At 44.9% G+C, this 19,542-nt stretch overlaps 1 protein-coding gene across 4 annotated transcripts in view; it reads left to right on the top strand.

Moving 5' to 3' along the window:
- Positions 1 to 19,542, top strand: part of SHC3 (SHC adaptor protein 3) — a 60,063-nt gene that overhangs the window by 17,746 nt on the left and 22,775 nt on the right. For all 4 annotated transcript variants that reach the window (XM_077936046.1, XM_077936045.1, XM_077936047.1 and 1 more), the window contains 3 exons: positions 8,126 to 8,196; positions 9,047 to 9,110; positions 11,827 to 11,946. In XM_077936046.1, the coding sequence (XP_077792172.1) occupies positions 8,126 to 8,196; positions 9,047 to 9,110; positions 11,827 to 11,946 (255 nt within the window). The remainder of the gene's footprint in view (positions 1 to 8,125; positions 8,197 to 9,046; positions 9,111 to 11,826; positions 11,947 to 19,542) is intronic.

Here is a 19,542-nt window from a genome sequence, read left to right as displayed (position 1 = left end):
ACATTTCAAAACTCAACTTCCTTCCCCCTCTCTCTGCGGTTCCTTAATTTTATTTTATTTTTATATTTTCTGTATATTTCAAATTGACTTAAGTTACTCATTTTTTCATTTACTTTAAATATATACCCATATAAAACTGCAGGTTTTATAACTGCCAATGTTCTTATCTATTTACAGTTTATTTGTAGATATTCCATAAACCATTTCCATTCTTTTATGAAAAGTTTGTTATCTTGATTTCTTATTTTTCCGGTACGTTTCGCCATTTCTGCATATTTCATAAGTTCTTCTATCCCTTCTTCTTCTTTCTGTTTTTGGGCAAGTGACATTCTACAGCGACTACAGAGGACTTTCCACTTCAGCTTAGTAAATCAGTATGTCCAGAAGTTAGGGTTGCCTCTGGCAATCCTATCAGAGTGAGACTGCTCAGTGTGACCTAGGAGGTTCACAGTATATGCTGAGAACGCTCTTAGTAGAAGAAGGGCAAGAAGGCAACTAAATTTCTCCCCTCCACAGAGCTACGGAACTGGTGAGAAGCTGCAGTGAGCATCCAAGGTGGATATGGATTTGAGACTTTTTACCACAGAGCTCTTGATTTTATATTTCTGAAATGGCAGATTAATAGTACAGTTTCCTTTACAAAGCAAATGCATAGCCCACCAGCTATTCTGTTAACTATTAAAGGAATTTAATGCCTTTCTCTTGTTCGTCATCCACGCCCTCCTGAGATTGAAGAATTAGATTAAATTGCAGCCTTAAATCTCTATGACTGCTTGTCATTCTCCGGTGCTCAAATCTCACCCATTAGAACATAATTCAGATATGGGAACTGCATATTAAGAGATCTTCTTTCACACATGAATATATCTGAAAACACACATATTCATATCTTTCCCTCATGTGCAATTAACACCCTGGATATTTTTTTTAATGAAGCCATTTTTGTGTTATCACATTGCTGTACAAGTAATCAGTTCAACATGAATAAATCTTGGCAAGTTTTCGAAGGAAGGCTCCTCTTTCCCAGCTAAAACTATTACAATGCGACGCTGAGACAGATTGTATGCAGACAGCCATGAATTCAAATCTCCCTAAGTAAGAAATTTTCTAATTTTGCAGGCCTATTTTTAGAATAGTTAATAGAGGGCTGGCTGTCAACCAGCATTTTCAGGGATTTTCTGCGCCAGGATTAAATGCAGATGACTTTGCTGCTCGCATCATCAAAATGTATACCTCTGACCAGACGTTGCGTAGAATCTCAAGGGTATGGGGTATTACATTTTTGTTCATGAAATATTTCTAAGGTCACATCGCAGCACCTTTATTTTTTATACTTCATTTAAACTGCCATTTCAGCATCTGCTGGGTGGGTGATAGGGACCGGGGGACTCTTAGCAAAGGTTATATGGGTAATATTTAAGATTAATTGCAGGGGGGAAAGTGGCTGAGAAGTTCCTGACCCATTCCTGAGTCCTGTTTCTGTTTGCTTAAGGCAGCCCTGTTCAGGTAAGTTTTTACCGTGCGATATTTTACTGTATTTTGGGTTTCTATGGAAGCCGCCCAGAGTGGCTGGGGAGGCCCAGCCAGATGGGCGGGGTATAAATAATAAATTATTATTATTATTATTATTATTATTATTATTATTATTATTGCTGGCCTTCCAGCAGTTGTATTTTATGCAATGTCAGGTGGCTGTCCCTTTCTTTTATATTGTTGCGATTCGAGACCCCCCCAAAAATGAAACACAGTGACACAGGATTTTAGTTTAAGTTATTGGGCAAAGTTTAGGCCACAACTTTATTGAATACAAAATGTGAGTGGTATTGGCTTAGGCATTGGAATCATCCAAACTACCGTATTTTTCGCTCTATAAGACGCATGAGACCACAAGACGCACCTAGTTTTTGGAGGAGGAAAACAAGAAAGAAAATATTCTGAATCTCAGAAGCCAGAACAGCAAGAGGGATGGCTGTGCAGTCAAAGCAGCAATCCCTCTTGCTGTTCTGGCTTCTGGGATAGCTGTGCAGCCTGCATTCGCTCCATAAGACGCACACACATTTCCCCTTACTTTTTAGGAGGGAAAAAGTGAGTCTTATAGAGCAAAAAATACGGTATATCAGATTCCCACCCGCATCGCGGGGAATCTGATAAAAGGGTGAAACACCACCAGAGGAAGCACCACCAGAGGGTCCAGACTGGTGCTCACCCCCGGTGCCCCCGTGGGGTCCTGGTATGGCCCTAGCCCCTTAGGCCAACCCCTAGATTCCTTTAACTGAATACCCTTGAGCTTGGAGGGACAGGTGATGGCCGCACCTCCCCTCCGCACCATTGCTGATCCAATGCCTAACCTAACCGCCAAACCTTACAAAGTTGTGACGATTGCTACGGTGGTAGGTGAAAATCAAATGGCCCTGCCAATTTGCCAGACGGAAAAATTCCTACCAGGCCCCCATTACAAAACAGGCAGCCAACAAGCCCATAGCAAGGCCAGACGGACCTAAATAAAGGGTGGGTGGGCGGGGGTCCGCTTAGTTGTTGTTGTTGAGTCGTTTAGTCATGTCTGACTCTTTGTGGCCCCATGGACCAGAGCACGCCAGGCACTCCTGTCTTCCACTGCCTTCTGCAGTTTGGTGCAACTCATGCTGGTAGCTTTGAGAACACTGTCCAACCATCTCGTCTTCTGTCGTCCCCTTCACCTTCTGCCCTCAATCTTTCCCAACATCAGGGTCTTTTCCAGGGAGTCTTCTCTTCTCATGAGGTGGCCAAAGTATTGGAGCCTCAGCTTCAGGATCTGTCCTTCCAGTGAGCACTCAGGGCTGATTTCCTCAAGAATGGATAGGTTTGATCTTCTTGCAGTCCATGGGACTCCCAAGAGTGTCCTCCAGCACCATAAGTCAAAAGCATCGATTCTTCGGCGATCAGCCTTCTTTATGGTCCAGCTCTCACTTCCATACATCACTACTGGGAAAACCATAGCTTTAACTATACGGACCTTTGTTGGCCAGCTGATGTCTCTACTTTTTAAGATGCTGTCTACGTTTGTCATTGCTTTTCTCCCAAGAAGCAGGCGTCTTTTAATTTCATGACTGCTGTCACCATCTGCAGTGATCATGGAGCCCAAGAAAGTAAAATCTCTCACTGCCTCCATTTCTTCCCCTTCTATTTGCCAGGAGGTGATGGGACCAGTGGCCATAATCTTCGTTTTTTTGATGTTGAGCTTCAGACCATATTTTGCGCTCTCCTCTTTCACCCTCATTAAAAGGTCACTTGGACCCTCATTAAAAGGGTCCACTGCACGAAGGCAAATAAAACCAGCAAACAACACACAGGGCTTAAATATTGTTTTGCAGTCACCTCCCAAGCCAAGGGTCCAAGTGACAGTGAAATGATGAACCAGACTGGAGCAGGGCATAGCCCTGCCCACGCTGGGTGCTTAGAGATCCGATCGCAACACGCTCCCTCCTTTAAGAGGAATTGATATCTCATCCACATTGGTGGGTGATTGATTAGGGCTTGCAACTCCCAGTTCATAGGCCTGATCTGCTGCAAATTTATCTGGCCTCTAAGGCAGTGTTTCCCAACCTTGTGCCTCCAGCTGTTTTTAGACTACAATTCCCATCATCCCTTGCCACTGGTCTTGCTAGTCAGGGATGATGGGAGTTGTAGTTCAAAAACAGCTGGAGGCACAAGGTTGGGAAACACTGCTCTAAGGTAAGGTTACCAGATTTTTTTTCAATGAATCCGGGGACACTTTAAATAAATAAATAAATGCAGCGATGGCGATGGCAGAGGGGCAGCCGCCACCTTGACCTCAACCACCATGTTCCGCCTTCCTCCGAGGCATCTATCTCCTTTCTCCATGAGCCTGTTGGTTCTTCGGTGGTGGTGGTGGGGAAGCGGTGCGTGGTGGATCAGGCATGGAAGGTGGAGAAGGAGGGCCGAGAACAGTGGTGGCGGCGGCGAGGCTCGGGTAGCACAATGCCTTCCTTCGCATCAGAACAGCCCCAATCCCATCCCTACCTGCGTGCAAGCAGGAGGGGGCGGGGATCCATCAGCTGGGAAGGGAGGCTTCCCGTTGCCTAACTGAGAGATCCCTGCCCCCTCCTGCTTGCATGCAAGCTCTGATAGGCAGCATGAAGCCTCCCTTCACAGCTTAGTTGCTGGGGTCAGGGAAGGTGGAGGCAGCCCGGAAGCTGCATCTTAGAGCCCCTGCACCACCTTCATATGGGGACTTCCGAGCAGCTCCTGAAGCCAGACAGAGCCAACTGCTCCGGGCTGCTGAGACTGCTGCTGCTGTGTTTCCCAGGGACATTAGATGAAATCCGGGGACATTCCGGGGATGGAATTTGTCCGGGGACTTATTCGCAAATCCGGGGACTGTCCCCAGGAAATGGGGATGTCTGGTAACCCTACTCCAAGGACCAAACAATTCTGGCAGTAGCAGCTAAAAACAGGGTGGAAGTGGGTGGGTAGGACTTAAGTAGACACTGCGCTGGTTGGGCAGAATCTGGTGCCTTGGTAGGGGTGCAAATTGCCCTCTTCCCAATCATTGAGTCAGTTGTCTGGTGTGTGCAGAAAGGGCGATACTCCTCCTTCCCAACTGGATCAGCTGAAGAGGGAGGACTCTGTGTGTGTGTGCGCACGCGTGCGCTCTGTGTGTTCGTGCATGCAGGAATGTGTGAGAGAGTTCAGTGGTCTCACCCCTGCATTACACTACCTCCCGTGCAGATCTGCTGCGTAGCATTTTACAGGGCTGAGCGGTGAAGGGCGTGTTTAGAGAGTTCAAAACTCCGACTCCATGTGATGGAGGTAGATCTGTGTTCTGTGCATACGGCAGTATCTGCGGTCGTATTTCTACAGCAAAAGGTCAAGCGGGATGCTGATTCTCCACAACTGCTTCTAAGTGCCCAGAAGCTAGTGCTTTCCTCGCTAGCTTCTTGGTGCCACAGTGAAATATACTCGGAGGCCTGTAGTGATTTCATGCTCTTTATTGCAGCTTGTAAAACAGTGATTGAATTGCCCCCCAAACCTCAGGCTTTTATATACATTATTTACACAATGAGTCCTGTCTGATTCGCTGATTCTGCTTCCCTCCTGGAGGCTGATTGTTCTTTTCCTGCAAGCCAATCAGTTGTTGCATTCTAGGATCTTACTTGCCTATTATTCTGGGATCCAGGCTTAGTACATAACACACGGTGAACTTGGAGGAGAGAGAAGCTGCGGGGCGGGAACTTGCAGAGGGGTGTTTAGCTCCTCACTTCTGTACCTCCTCTGCTTCAACAATCCAATTCCCAGGGTGGCTGTAAGGTAAGCTCTGAAAATGGTCCGCTACTCACTTGATCCGGAGAACCCCACAAAATCATGCAAGTCAAGTTAAGAACACACGTGAGACTGCCCAGGCTATCAAGGGTATGCACATCCGAAAAGCTACCAAGTACTTGAAGGATGTGACCCTAAAGAAGCAGTGTGTTCCCTTCCGTCGTTACAATGGTGGTGTTGGCAGATGTGCCCAGGCCAAGCAGTGGGGCTGGACACAGGGGCGTTGGCCAAAAAAGAGTGCTGAGTTCCTCCTGCACATGCTTAAAAATGCTGAGAGCAATGCTGAGCTCAAGGGTCTGGATGTAGACTCTCTGGTAATTGAGCACATTCAGGTTAACAAAGCTCCCAAAATGCGCAGGCGAACCTACAGGGCTCATGGTCGCATTAACCCCTACATGAGTTCTCCTTGCCACATTGAGATGATCCTCACAGAGAAGGAGCAAATTGTCCCTAAGCCAGAAGAGGAAGTTGCTCAAAAGGAGAAGATATCTCAAAAGAAACTGAAGAAGCAGAAACTGATGACTCGGGAATAAACATCTATTCAGTTCACAAATAAAAAACAAAATTTTAAGTTAAAACAAACAAACAATCCAATTCCCAGCTCTCTACTTACTTGAGTTCTTGCTTAACCAGATTTGGGTGAATGTGCACACACTCATTATTTATAGTCTGAGCGTAATGCAGGCATAGCGTGTGAAAAGTGTTTAGATCCACTGCATCGACAGCTTTCAGTGGGGCTGGTGTCCATCCTCAGTTACTTTTCATTGAGTATCTGGTGTAAAGTTGGAAATGAACCCTGAAGGAAAGTGGGGAATCCAAGGACTCCTTAGGAACCTAGAACAGCATGGGGTGAGCCAGAGGTTTCTAGCATGTCTTATGCAAACAGCAAAAGAACAGTTGTGCTGTGTACTGAAGTTCTCACCCTGGGCCAGCAGGGGGATACTGCAGATAGTTTTCACTCAGGTCCACATATGCAAACAAGGAATTGAAAGTGACGTCCAGTGATTGGATAGTTACAGAAAGTTGTTACTGTTGCCTTGTAGTTGAGCTCTATACAGTGGTACCTCGGGTTACATATGCTTCATGTTACAGACTCCGCTAACCCAGAAATAGTACCTCGGGTTAAGAACTTTGCTTCAGGATGAGAACAGAAATTGTGCTCTGGTGGCGCGGTGGCAGCAGGAGGCCCCATTAGCTAAAGTGGTGCTTCAGGTTAAGAACAGTTTCAGGTTAAGAATGGACCTCCGGAACGAATTAAGTACTTAACCCGAGGTACCACTTTATAAGTAGGTTGGCTGAACCCTTCAGCTCAGTTCTGTCCTGGCCTGTGAATAAACAACAGCTGTTTGAAGAATTGCTGTGTCATCTGATATGTTCACCCACAACTTAACAAGTTCCATTGTCTCACTGGGTTAGGTAAAGGTAAAGGTACCCCTGCCCGTACGGGCCAATCTTGACAGACTCTAGGGTTGTGCGCCCATCTCACTCAAGAGGCCGGGGGCCAGTGCTGTCCGGAGACACTTCCGGGTCACGTGGCCAGCGTGACATCGCTGCTCTGGCGAGCCAGAGCCGCACACGGAAACGCCGTTTACCTTCCCGCCAGTAAGCGGTCCCTATTTATCTACTTGCGCCCAGGGGTGCTTTCGAACTGCTAGGTTGGCAGGCGCTGGGACCGAGCAACGGGAGCGCACCCCGCCACGGGGATTCGAACCGCCGACCTTTCGATCGGCAAGCCCTAGGCGCTGAGGCATTTACCCACAGCGCCACCCGCGTCCCCTCACTGGGTTAAAGCTGACCAAAAGTCCAGAGGTAGCATTATTATCAATTTACGATGGGGTGGAAGATTCGCAGGCTATGAAGGACTTGCTCACAACTTTATTGACAGCTGCGCAAATTATTATAGCCAGGAAGTGGAAGGGCCAAGCAGAATATAAAACGGAAGAATGGTATAAAGAGGTGTGGGATATAGCTATTAATGATAAATTAACATGTGCCATTAAGGTAAGATGGGGAATATGTAGGAGAAATGATTTTGAGGAGATACGGAGGTTGTTTGTAGAATTTGTACTATTAGAGCAGAAAGGGGTCAAACTATTGCAAAAGGTGTTGACATTTTGGAAGGTTGGATAGTTACAATGGAATGGTCTCTGTGGTGGGGTGCACATTTTTATTCTTATTTATTTAGGATTATTACTTTGTCCAAAAAACAAAAAAACACATCACTAAAAAAATTAAAGAACAGTTCCATTGTCAAAAGCTGTTCCTTTTGAAGATGATTCCCCTGCACAAATACATTGATCCAGTTGCTCACTCTTCTTCACCTCTCCAAAGAGATGTTTTGCTTTTTGTAGATCACGCAACTTGATCTCACTGTGTCAAGTGGGGAAGGGCCTGGCTTGCCCATTAACAGCCGTGCATCCATGTAAGAATCTGGTGGGTGGGAACAGTTTCTGCGTCAATAAAGGGCTGTGGTTTTCTTCCCTTCTATTATTATTATTATTATTATTATTATTATTATTATTATTATTATTTAATTTTAATATTGTTAATTTTGTGGGGACTATTATACTATACTTTTATTTGTTTTATCAGTTTGTGTGGGGACTCTTGTTTGGTGAAAATGAGACATACAGTATAAGAACATGCATAAATAAAGCTATATAAATTCCTATGTGTGCCCCATTCTCCATCTGTTTGTGTGCACTTGTGGGAGGAAATGATTTGTGCTTTTATTTTGCATTTCAAAATGCCTGTTATAAAGCTTTCTCACTGATGCTTACTTGCCATTTTCTTCTCCTTCCCGTAGTATTTGGGATGTATAGAGGTCTTGCGTTCCATGAGATCCCTTGACTTCAATACTAGAACACAGATTACAAGGTAATATGAGATGATGTACTGCAAATACTTTTCCACACCTATCTTTTGAACTACCTTGCATAAGTACGTACCATCTGAAGAAGAACAAAAGCAGAAAAGAATCCTCACAGAACTCTAGCCCAATGGTTGCCATTAATCTGATGGGAATTAATTTTATAATGAAATTATTTTAGAATGTTTTGTCATTTTACTGCTGTTAGCCGCTCTGAGCCTGGCTTCGGCTGGGGAGGGCGGGATATAAATAAAATTTATTATTATTATTATTATTATTATTATTATTATTATTATTAGTGTTTCTTTTCCTTATTCACACCTGAATAAAAGCAGAGCATTTCTGTGGGCTGGGCAGGGGCTGCCTCCAGTGGCGTAGCATGGGGGGTGCAGGGGGGGCCGGCCGCACCGGGCGCAACATCTGGGGGGGCGCTCGCACTCGAGTGCTAAAATCCACAGGTTAGGGGGCGCAAATTACTTGCCTTGCCCCGGGTGCTGACAACCCATGCTACACCACTGGCTGCCTCTTATGGTTCTACCACCTGAGGTAGCTGCTTCACTCTGCCTCAACTGTGGGTTAGCTCTGAATATGCTAAAACTTCACAATTCCCTAAGAAAATTAGCAAGATTGGTTGCCCTGCTTTTCTTACTTTTAGCATACTCGATACAGCCTATGAGACCATCAAATAGTGTCATATTTCAAATGCAAACTTTGGTTTGCTATGAGCATCAGAGTGCTTTAGTCCATATGCAGACTTTCCAGTAGATCATTACTTGAATGTCACCATGAGAAACCAAACTGTATGCTTCTGGCACCATGAAACCATTTGCTTCCCAATGTTCTTTTCTGTCTCTCCAGGGAAGCGATCAGCCTTGTTTGCGATGCTGTGCCGGCAGCCAAAGGAGCCTTTAAAAAAAGAAAGGTATTTGCCTTGTGTCTTTTTGTCAACATGATCATATTCTCTCATCTTGGGAGCAAACAGGATGCGACATTAAGTCCATGTATGCATTTTACACTTACAGTTTTTGTCCTTTGAATTGCTGCCATGGGAGGAACTGAGCAGTTTTGTGCCCATGGCAAAGGCAGTTAATTCTTTACCTGTGTCCCAAAATCACAACACACATGCACATACAAATACTGGCGCTCCTATTGGGGTCAACAGAGATTCTTCCACTGGTACTTCCCTAGATAACGTATTTGAGTGAGATGTTTCGCTGATATCATGCATTAACAGTGGGTAGCGGGGAGCTACTGGGGCGACTGCTCTGGGTGCAGAATTTTTTGTAGGAATGTTCAGTGTGGCAGGAGAGGATATATTGTTTATTAATATCTTTCCTAACTTGCGCTAGCAAGTTCCTTCATGTAGCAGAGTTACATTCCCCTTTCTTACATGCACAGCAGATAGCTTGTAGCAGGCTCATGTGAGCCTCTTACTATTACAGTGGTACCTCGGGTTACATACACTTCAGGTTACATACGCTTCAGATTACAGACTCCACTAACCCAGAAATAGTACCTCGGGTTAAGAACTTTGCTTCAGGATGAGAACAGAAATTGTGCTCCGGCGGTGCAGCACCAGCAAGAGGCCCCATTAGCTAAAGTGGTGCTTCAGGTTAAGAACAGTTTCAGGTTAAGAACGGACCTCTGGAACGAATTAAGTACTTAACCTGAGGTACCACTGTATACAGTTCAGTCTGACTCAGATTGAATTGTAAATTCCTGGTAAATTCCCTTTAATCCCTCTTAAAAGAATAAAGACACAGCAATCTTATTAAAAGTCAATAAAAGAAGTTTACTCACATCAGTTCACAGTTGGATACCTGAAGGCAGACTTAGTTACAAACATGTATATGTGGATCTTCCCCACATGGTGGTAATCCCAGTGCTTCTGCAAACTGGCAGCTAGCAGAGCATTCCTAGCTGAGAAGCTGGTCGAACGAAGAAGGAAGTGAAAGAGAGAGAGAGTGCTGCATGACTCGTCCTTTTGTTACCTGGACAGGTAAGGTCATGTCCACCTCTAGTCACATGCAAGGGAAGGATGCTCCAGCCCAGGAGGAATAGGAAGTTTCAACTGGCTGGACCCAGGGGCATACGAAGGCAGGGGTGGAGGTGGGGCGGTGTGTCCCAGGTGCCACCCTGGGGCGGGGGCCAAGATGGCCCACTGCCTCCCCCCCAGCTGTAGAGTGGCCAAGGGCGATTGGCGTCCATACAGGCTGCCACGTGTGTGCAGTCTGTACAGGCGCTGCGCATGTGCAGTCCATACGGGCACTGTGCATGCGCACCCTGCCCCAGGTGCAGGAGATGCTTCCTCCACCTGAACCAACATTCCCTTGCATGTCCACTCTAGGAAAACAAGGTATGTTGTATTTTCAGCCAGTGCACCTGTTAATACAGTGGTACCTTGGGTTAAGTACTTAATTTGTCCTGGAGGTCCGTTCTTAACCTGAATTGTTCTTAACCTGAAGCACCACTTTAGCTAATGGGGCCTCCCGCTGCCGCTGCGCCGTCGGACCACGATTTCTGTTCTCATCCTGAAGCAAAGTTCTTAACCCGAGGTACTATTTCTGGGTTAGCGGAGTCTGTAACCTGAAGCGTATGTAACCTGAAGCGTATGCAACCCGAGGTACCACTGTACTTGTCTAACAGCATTTTTCCTGAATGAAATAAAACAACACTTTCCTCCACGCTTGCAAACCCTAAAGGAAGGGCTTGTGGCCCCAAATTGTCCCAACTGTGTGGAGAATCCACACAAATGGTTTATTACTCAGTGAGTTATATGGAGGGATTTAAAGTGGCTTTTGTGAGCTAATATACGGTAATTGCAAATGTTTAAGCATTTCTATAGTTAATAGATTTTAGTTTTCTGCTGTTACGGGAAAGCTTCTCTACTGACACTTGTCATGACTTTGAGGTAATTCGACTTTGCTCCACATGTTCATCTCATGCCTCTTGGTTCTTTTTATCTATTTATTACATTCGTTTAATATGCAATCCAGTCTCCCAAGGAGCTCAGAATGGTGTATAGTGGTACCTCGGGTTACAGATGCTTCAGGTTACAGACGATACAGGTTACAGACTCCGCTAACCCAGAAATATTACCTCAGGTTAAGAACTTTGCTTCAGGATGAGAACAGAAATCGTGTGGCGGCAGCATGGCAGCAGCAGGAGGCCCCATTAGCTCAAGTGGTGCTTCAGGTTAAGAACAGTTTCAGGTTAAGAACGGACCTCCAGAACAAATTAAGTTCTTAACCTGAGGTACCACTGTCCATGGTTCCTCACTCCCATTTCGTAGGGTAGGCTGGGAGATGGTGACTGAAGCAAGGTTATCTAGTAGGGTTTTAGGTATATTTGAATCCAGATCTCCCTGGTATGACACCAACCACTTTAGATCACTATATTTTCCTTATCTATATGGAAACAACCTGCATTTTCTCTCTCTCCTCGTAGCACTGTCCCTTCCTTGTGAATCGACACACGACTTCTTTCTTACTAACTTCGGATAAAAGCAGCCGCAGAACGTTGATTAAAATGTCACACTCTTGACGAATAAACCCCAGAGGCTCCCGTTTATGCAGCGTGGAGTCAGGTGTCACCAGACGCTCCTAGAGTACTGAGATATGTGATTTTTGCTTTCACAGCCACCGAGTAAAGCCCTCTCTAGTATCTTGGGTAAGAGCAACCTTCAATTCGCAGGAATGAGCATTACTCTGAATATCTCTACCACCAGCTTAAACCTGATGACGCCTGATTCCAGACAGGTCTGTATGCTCTCATTCCTGCTTGCTGCTTTGAATAGTTCCATGGCGCTTGTTCCTTGCTACCAGCCAGATTATTTCTGTGCTTAGTGGTCCTGTACTCATTTGTTATGACTAGTACTTCCGTCACACAGCACATGTTAAAGTGCGGGATTTGCTCCAGAAGAAGGGAGGGATGACCACCAACTTGGATGACAAATGCATGGAGGATTAGGTCATCCGTGGCTAGAACCCATTAAGGTAAAAACGTAAAGGACCCCTGGACGGTTAAGTCCAGTCAAAGGTGACTATGGGGCCATTTTGCTTCAGGCTGAGGGAGCTGGTGTTTGCCCAAAGACAGCTTTCCGGGTCATGTGGCCAGCAGGACTAAACCGCTTCTGGCGCAACGGGACACCGTGACGGAAACCAGAGCGCACAGAAATGCCATTCACCTTCCCACCACAGCAGCAGTGATAACTGCACTGGCCCATCTTCAAAGCCCAAATGTTTTGGAACAGGTCCTTGTACTCTTATTATGCCTTTGCTTGTCTGGTTGGGGGACGGAGAGCGTGCGTAGAAACTCGCCCACTGCACAAAGGTGGAACTTCCGTTTCCTCTGCTCTGCCTACATTTGCCTCTTTTTCTGCCCCACTCCTGCTGTAGACAATAATGAGTTAGTGTCAGGGACTGGGCAGAGGAGTGATGGCGGAGACCGACTCCCCAGCCTGACCTTCTAGAGAAGAAAAAATCAGTTCAGAATTACAACAGGGGATTCAGGGAGATCACAGCTCAGAGGCAGATGAGAGAAAAAACTGGGAAATAATGGGAGAAAAGGAAGAAGAAGTACCAGAGGGGGGACAGCTGACAGATTCATTGTCTTTAGGAAGCATTCCAGACCCCCTGTCTCCCAAAACCTGGCGAGCCTTGAAAGTAGGAGAGCAGAGAGCTCAAAGGCAGAGGGCACATTTCAGCACCCGTAGCTGAAGCATGAGAGAGGAAGGGAGTGGAGACTCACTCGGGGCAATGTCATTTCCAAGCATCTCTCTGTGACTATTGACTAAAAAGCAGCTGGTAAGAACTTCTGCTGCCTGACAGCTAGATGGACCAACAGTCTGGCTAACACAAGACAACTTCCTATTTTCCTACTAAAATTAGACTACAAAGTAAGCAAACGGGTCTCTCTCTCTTTTCCCTAGGATAAAAGTACCATAAAAGGGGGGGGGGGTCTGGGACGCGGGTGGCGCTGTGGGTTAAACCACAGAGCCTACAACTTGCCAATCAGAAGGTCAGAGGTTCGAATCCCCGCAACAGGGTGAGCTTCTGTTGCTCTGTCCCTGCTCCTGCCAACCTAGCAGTTCGAAAATACGTCACAGTGCAAGTAGATAAATAGGTACTACTCCGGCGGGAAGATAAACGGTGTTTCCATGCGCTGCTCTGGTTCGACAGAAGTGGCTTAGTCATGCTGGCCACATGACCTGGAAGCTGTATGCCGGCTCCCTCGGCCAATAAAGTGAGATGAGCGGCGCAACCCCAGAGTTGGCCATGACTGGACCTAATGGTCAGGGGTCCCTTTACTGTTACCTTTTAGCTCCATGGTAGGGCACATTCTTTGCATGCAAAAGATTTAATTCCTGACCTCTCCAGGTAAGGATGGGAAAGACTCCTGTATAAAGCCCTGGAGAGCGGCTGCCAATTGGTGGCAGAAATTCTGGACCAATTTCTGTACTGCAGAACTCTATGCTGTCTAACTCTACACTATCTAACATGGTATAAGGCAGCTGTAAGTGTATTTCCTTATCCCTTCTTGCCACCTTCTCCAGCCGCAGTGAAACATGTACAGTGGTACCTTGAGTTACATACGCTTCAGGTTACACACTCCTCTAACCCAGAAATAGTGCTTCAGGTTAAGAACTTTGTTTCAGGAAGAGAACAGAATTTGTGCTCTGGCAGCGCGGCAGCAGCAGGAGGCCCCATTAGCTAAAGTGGTGCTTCAGGTTAAGAACAGTTTTAGGTTAAGAACAGACCTCCGGAACGAATTAAATACTTAACCCGAGGTACCACTGTACGCGTCTTCAATTTGGCAGTATGCTTAGGGTATTCTGACTCAAAGGGCACCCAGATGGTAGTTTCAAATGGGGTTCAGAGGATGTGCATTCATTGCAAACGACTTCCCACAATCTGCACAAATGGGTGACTCCATGCTGTGCTTCCACCTGTCCTTGCCTGCCCACTCTGCCTAAGGCAGGATCTGTGGGCTGCAGGATCCGTGGGGCAAGAGTCATACTGTGATGACACCAAAAGCCAGCCCGCCTTGCAAGATTCCAGGACTTTGGGTTTAGCATCTGAGTGCCGCTCTGAGATCCTGGGGAGTTGCCATCTGGCCATGCTGTCACAGAAGGTTTGGAGACGCACGACTTTGCACATTTGTTTTTGATGTTATTGTTTCTGTTTTTAGGCTTTCGAGGACGTTTCAAGCTCATGGTTGCCCCCAAACCAACCCTGGAAACTGTAGTCAAAACAAAATCAAAAAAATTCCTTCCAGTAGCACCTTAGAGACCAACGAAGTTTGTTATAGATCCTGAAGCTGAGGCTCCAATAATTTGGCCACCTCTTGAGAAGAGAAGACTCCCTGGAAAAGACCCTGATGTTGGGAAAGATTGAGGGCACAAGGAGAAGGGGACGACAGAGGACGAGATGGTTGGATAGTGTTTTCGAGGTTACCAGCATGAGTTTGACCAAACTGCGGGAGGCAGTGGAAGACAGGAGTGCCTGGCATGCTCTGGTCCATGGGGTCACAAAGAGTCGGACACGACTAAATGACTAAACAACAACAAGTTTGTTATTGGTGTGAGCTTTCGTGTGCATGCACACTTCTTCAGATACACTTCTTCAGATATCTGAAGAAGTGTGCACGCACACGAAAGCTCACACCAATAACAAACTTAGCTGGTCTCTAAGGTGCTACTAGGGACGCAGGTGGCGCTGTGGGTTAAACCACAGAGCCTAAGACTTGCCGATCAGAAGGTCGGCGGTTCGAATCCCTGTGACGGGGTGAGCTCCCGTTGCTCGGTCCCTGCTCCTGCCAACCTAGCAGTCCGAAAGCACATCAAAGTGCAAGTAGATTAAAACCCAGCCACTTCTCCGAATGATTCTATTTCCTTCAAGATTTCTTCTACTGAGGTTATAGGGTCTTCTGTCATCACTATCAAATCATCGGCAAAGGCCTTAGTTTTATACACATTCTTTCCTAACGTTACTCCTTTTATATTTCCATTTTGTCTTATCGAGTTTAAGAGTACTTCTAACACTGTTATAAATAGTAACGGGGAGAGCGGACAGCCCTGTCTTGTGCCCTTCCTTATTTTTATCTCTTCCGTAACCGTACCATTTACAATCAGTTTGGCCTTTTGTTCAGTATATATTGCCCTTACCCCGTTGAAGAAGTTGTTACCTACATCCATATATTCTAGATTTCTCAACATAAAGTTCCATATCACATTATCAAACGCCTTTTCGGCGTCAATAAACATCATTGTGACTTGCTTATCAATCCTAACAGACAAAAATTCTAACATATCAATAATATGTCTTGTATTATCCCTCATCTGCCGACCTGGCAGGAATCCTGCCTGGTCCATATGAATAATATCTACTAACACATTTTTTAACCTTTTTGCCAGGATTCCTGCGAATATCTTATAATCCGTATTCAGCAGTGAGATTGGTCTATAGTTTTTAACCTGGGTTAAATCCGCGTCTTGTTTGGGGAGGAACGTGATGTATGCTTCCTTCCAGGTCTCTGGGATTTCTCCTTCCTTTAAGATGATGTTCATAGTCTTTTTCAAAGGTCCCACCAAAATAGATTTCATTTCTTTGTAATATCCTGCAGTAAATCCGTCAGGGCCTGGTGCTTTGCCCCTCTTTAGGTCTCTAATTACCTCCTCTATTTCCTCATTTTCAATTGGGGTATTCAGTCTTTGTTTCCCTTCTGCTGGAATTTTTTGTCCCCCTTTTTCCTTTAAGAATCTTTCTATCTTCCTTGGGGCAACTCTCTCTTGATCTTTATACAAATTTCTATAATAATTAAGAAACTCACTCCTTATTCCTCTGGGATCAGTTCTTTCTTCCCCGTCTGTTATTATTTTATTGATTGTCCCTTGCTCTTTCCTTTTTTTGATTTGCCAGGCAAGCCATTTCCCTGGTTTGTTCGCAAATTCAAAGTTTCTTTGTCTAAATCTTTTAATGTTCCACTCTACCTCTCTGTTTATTGTTGTAGCAAACTGGGTTTGCAGTATTTTTATTTTTTCTTTTGTCTTTGGGCAGTTAGGCTTCTGGACTAACTTTTGTTCATTTGCCATTATCTGTCTGAGGATCTCTTCTTTATTTTTCTCTCTATTTCTATTTTTAATTGCATTCTGTTGTATGAAGTACCCTCTTATTACTGCCTTACTTGCATCCCAAATTACGCTCTCTTTTGTTCCTTTATCACAGTTATCCTTAAAGTACTCTGTCAATTTTTCCTTTGCCGTTTCCACCACTTTCTGATCATCTAACAAATAGTCCTTTAATCTCCATCTAAAGGGTCTCTTCTCTAAGCTTTCTAGTTCTATCTCTAATGGATTGTGATCTGATATTACTTTCGGTCTTATTTCTATAAGTTTAACTCTTGGACATAGATCTTTTGAGATCCAAATCTGGTCTATTCGTGAGAGTGATTGGTTAGGTTCTGAATAGAAAGTGAATTGTTTCTCGAGTGGGTGTCTGAGGCGCCAGATGTCCACTAAACTGCAGTTTTCCGCTAAGGCGAAAAAAGATTTTGGTAGTTTCCCCTCTCTGTTTGTTCCGTCTCTAAGTCTATCCATATCAGGCGAGACGACTGCATTCATATCCCCCATTAGGATTATTTTTTGATCGACATACTCCATTAGTTTTTCTTCTAATCTTTTAAAAAAATCATTTTTACTACCGTTCGGGGCATAGATCCCTACTACCAGCATCTTTTCTCCTTGCCAGTTGATATTGACCCCTATCATCCTCCCTTCCTCATCTTTGAACATTGTTTTAGCTTCTATTTTACTACTAATATACAGTACCACACCTCTTTTCTTTACCCTATCCAGGGTTTCAAACTCATTTCCTAGCCGTTTATTAATCAACACCTTTCTATGCTTTCTGGCCACATGCGTCTCCTGAAGACAGATAATGTCCAAATTTTTCCTTTTCAAACATTGTTCAATTTTATTTCTCTTTTTTTTGTCGTTCATCCCATTTATGTTCCAATTCCAAATTTTTAATCCCATAATGCTTAGCTTTTCCTTTCGTTACTCTTTAGAATCTTCCTATCAGTTATATATTCTCAGAATCTTCCACTTCCTCTTCTTCTTCCTCTCCCGACCCACTCCCCTCCTCTTCTCCCTCCTCTAGCACTCTTGGTTCTCCTGATGGGGCCCTCTCTCCTCTCCCTAATTCTTGCTCCTCCGTTTTTAGCTCCTTGTATTTCCTAAGGAATTTCCCAGTTTCTTCTTGGTTTATAAGCTTATGTCTTTTACCTCTGTATGTAAATGATATCCCTTCCGGGAATTCCCACCTGAACTCAATCTTATTTTTCCTCAATGTCTGCACCAGGGGTTTATAAGAGTCTCTCTTTTTAAGTAATCTAATTGGGATATCTTTAAACAAAATTATGTAATTCCCGTCTATATTCAATCTCTTTTCTCTGTTCCTTTGAAGGATCCTGTCTCTCATTTCTTTATTTTTGAAAGTAATCAAACAGTCACCTGTGAATCTCTTTGCTTTTGTTGCATTGACCCGCATTCTAAATGCGTTCAGTACACTATTGGCCATTTCTTCCACTGATATACCCATCCATTCCGCTAGCTCCTTCGTCAATCTTTCTTTAACATTTTCATTCTGTGTCTCTGAGACCGCTCTCAGCCTCAGGTTCACCCCCCTCTGCCTTAGTTCATTCATCGCTATAATATCTTTTATCTCTTCCTGTGTCCTACTTAACTCCATTACATCTGATTTGATCTTTTCCTTATCCCTCTTAATATCTCTTATCTCCCCCTTTGTCCTTTTTAATCCTTCTTCTGTGAGCTGCGTCCTCCTAGATATTTCTTTTACTTGGCCCTTTAGTTCATTCACAGTTTCCTCCATTTTTTAATCTAATATCCCAATTCTTTTGTCCACCAATTCTAACTTATGCTCTACGTTAGCTTGGCTTTGCTTAATTTCTGCAAACATTTTCAGAATATCCGACTTAAAATCCACCTCCTGTTTCGAGCCCCTCCTCTCTCCTGGGGTTCCCCCATTCGTTCCTTTCTTCCCTGTATGAGACATCTTACCCCTTTATACCTTTATACCCCTCCCTCTCTCCCACCCTCTCTTAGTACCTCCCACTGTTTCTTTATTTTCACTTTTCACTTTCCTTCCTTGCTGGGATTTACATTTACTATCTCTATGTACTCCCCACAAAAAAACACTAATCCATAATCAGTAAAACCATATGCAAAAATCAGGGGCAGAACAGTTGGTCCGTAATAGTACGTCGTGTGTCTTCACTATCTCAATCGTAATCTCACTTATCGGCCAGTACTTGGTTCCTGTTGTGAGGATATTTCCTTTAAGTATGTGATGGTCCCAGAAACACACGCTTCTTCTCCTCTCCCGACCCAACTAGTCCTCTATTAGTTAGTCCAAGAGCTAGGAAGGCTTCAAAAAGCTCAATAGCAAGGAGGCATTTAAACCTAAAGAAATGAGTGCTGGGTGGTCAGGTAGGGGGGAGGGAGAGTTTTGGGAGGGAGAATGAGTGGGGGGGGATTAGTCACGACTCACACCATCTCCTCCATCTTATTTTCAAAAGTTCGTCAAGTCAGCACACGATCTCGCTGGTTCTTAAAGTAACCTTAGTCTCTTAAAAATTTAGCGTTTTCTAACCTCAAACCTCCGTCTTCAGATTTAACAGAGGGAATGTGGCTCTACCCAAGCAGTTCCCGATGCACGCTAGCAAATATCAAAGAACACTGTCCTCTTTTTTCCCTCTTCCCACAAACTTCTCTCTCAGGTTCCAAATGGCGTCGGGTGCTTCTCTTCCAAGATTTCCACTCACATATATAGCATTAAAGCACAAAAGAAGAGAGCGTCCTTTTTCCTACTTTTAACCTCCTGTTCATCAAGGACGCCAGCCCTCTCTTTTCCTGGACCCTTTCCAAGCTCCTCCACTCCTCCACGGTTGTAATTCTTCCTTTGTGTTTTAACGTTTGTTTCTCCGGAGGGGGAGAGAGGGCTTAAAAGGGAACCACGTTACCGCCCGGGCAGATTACTCACTCTCTTTAGCACTGGTTTCTCGCCGCGTTTAAATTGACTTCGGCTATCGACTGAACTCCGTTTTCCTCTCTCTGTTCCCCAAGACTTCCTTGTTGCTGCTCTTAGCTACAAAGTTGCAGGTATCGGGTTTCTTTTTCTTTGAGAGCAAGCCGCTCTCCCTGCAAGCGCAGGGCTTCGCTATTTGAAGGCTAGAAAATGGCTCCTCTAGACCCGCTGGATCTCTCCGCTACACTCTTCGCCTTTCTCGGGTACCTGGTAGCCGGTTTGATCCTTCTTTCGGTCGTACCGAGGACT

Source organism: Podarcis muralis, chromosome 11, assembly GCF_964188315.1.
Source record: "Podarcis muralis chromosome 11, rPodMur119.hap1.1, whole genome shotgun sequence".
NCBI classification, from domain to species: Eukaryota; Metazoa; Chordata; class Lepidosauria; order Squamata; family Lacertidae; genus Podarcis; species Podarcis muralis.
The sequence above is the reverse complement of the archived record's forward strand: the minus strand, read 5'-3'. Positions and strand labels throughout refer to the sequence as shown.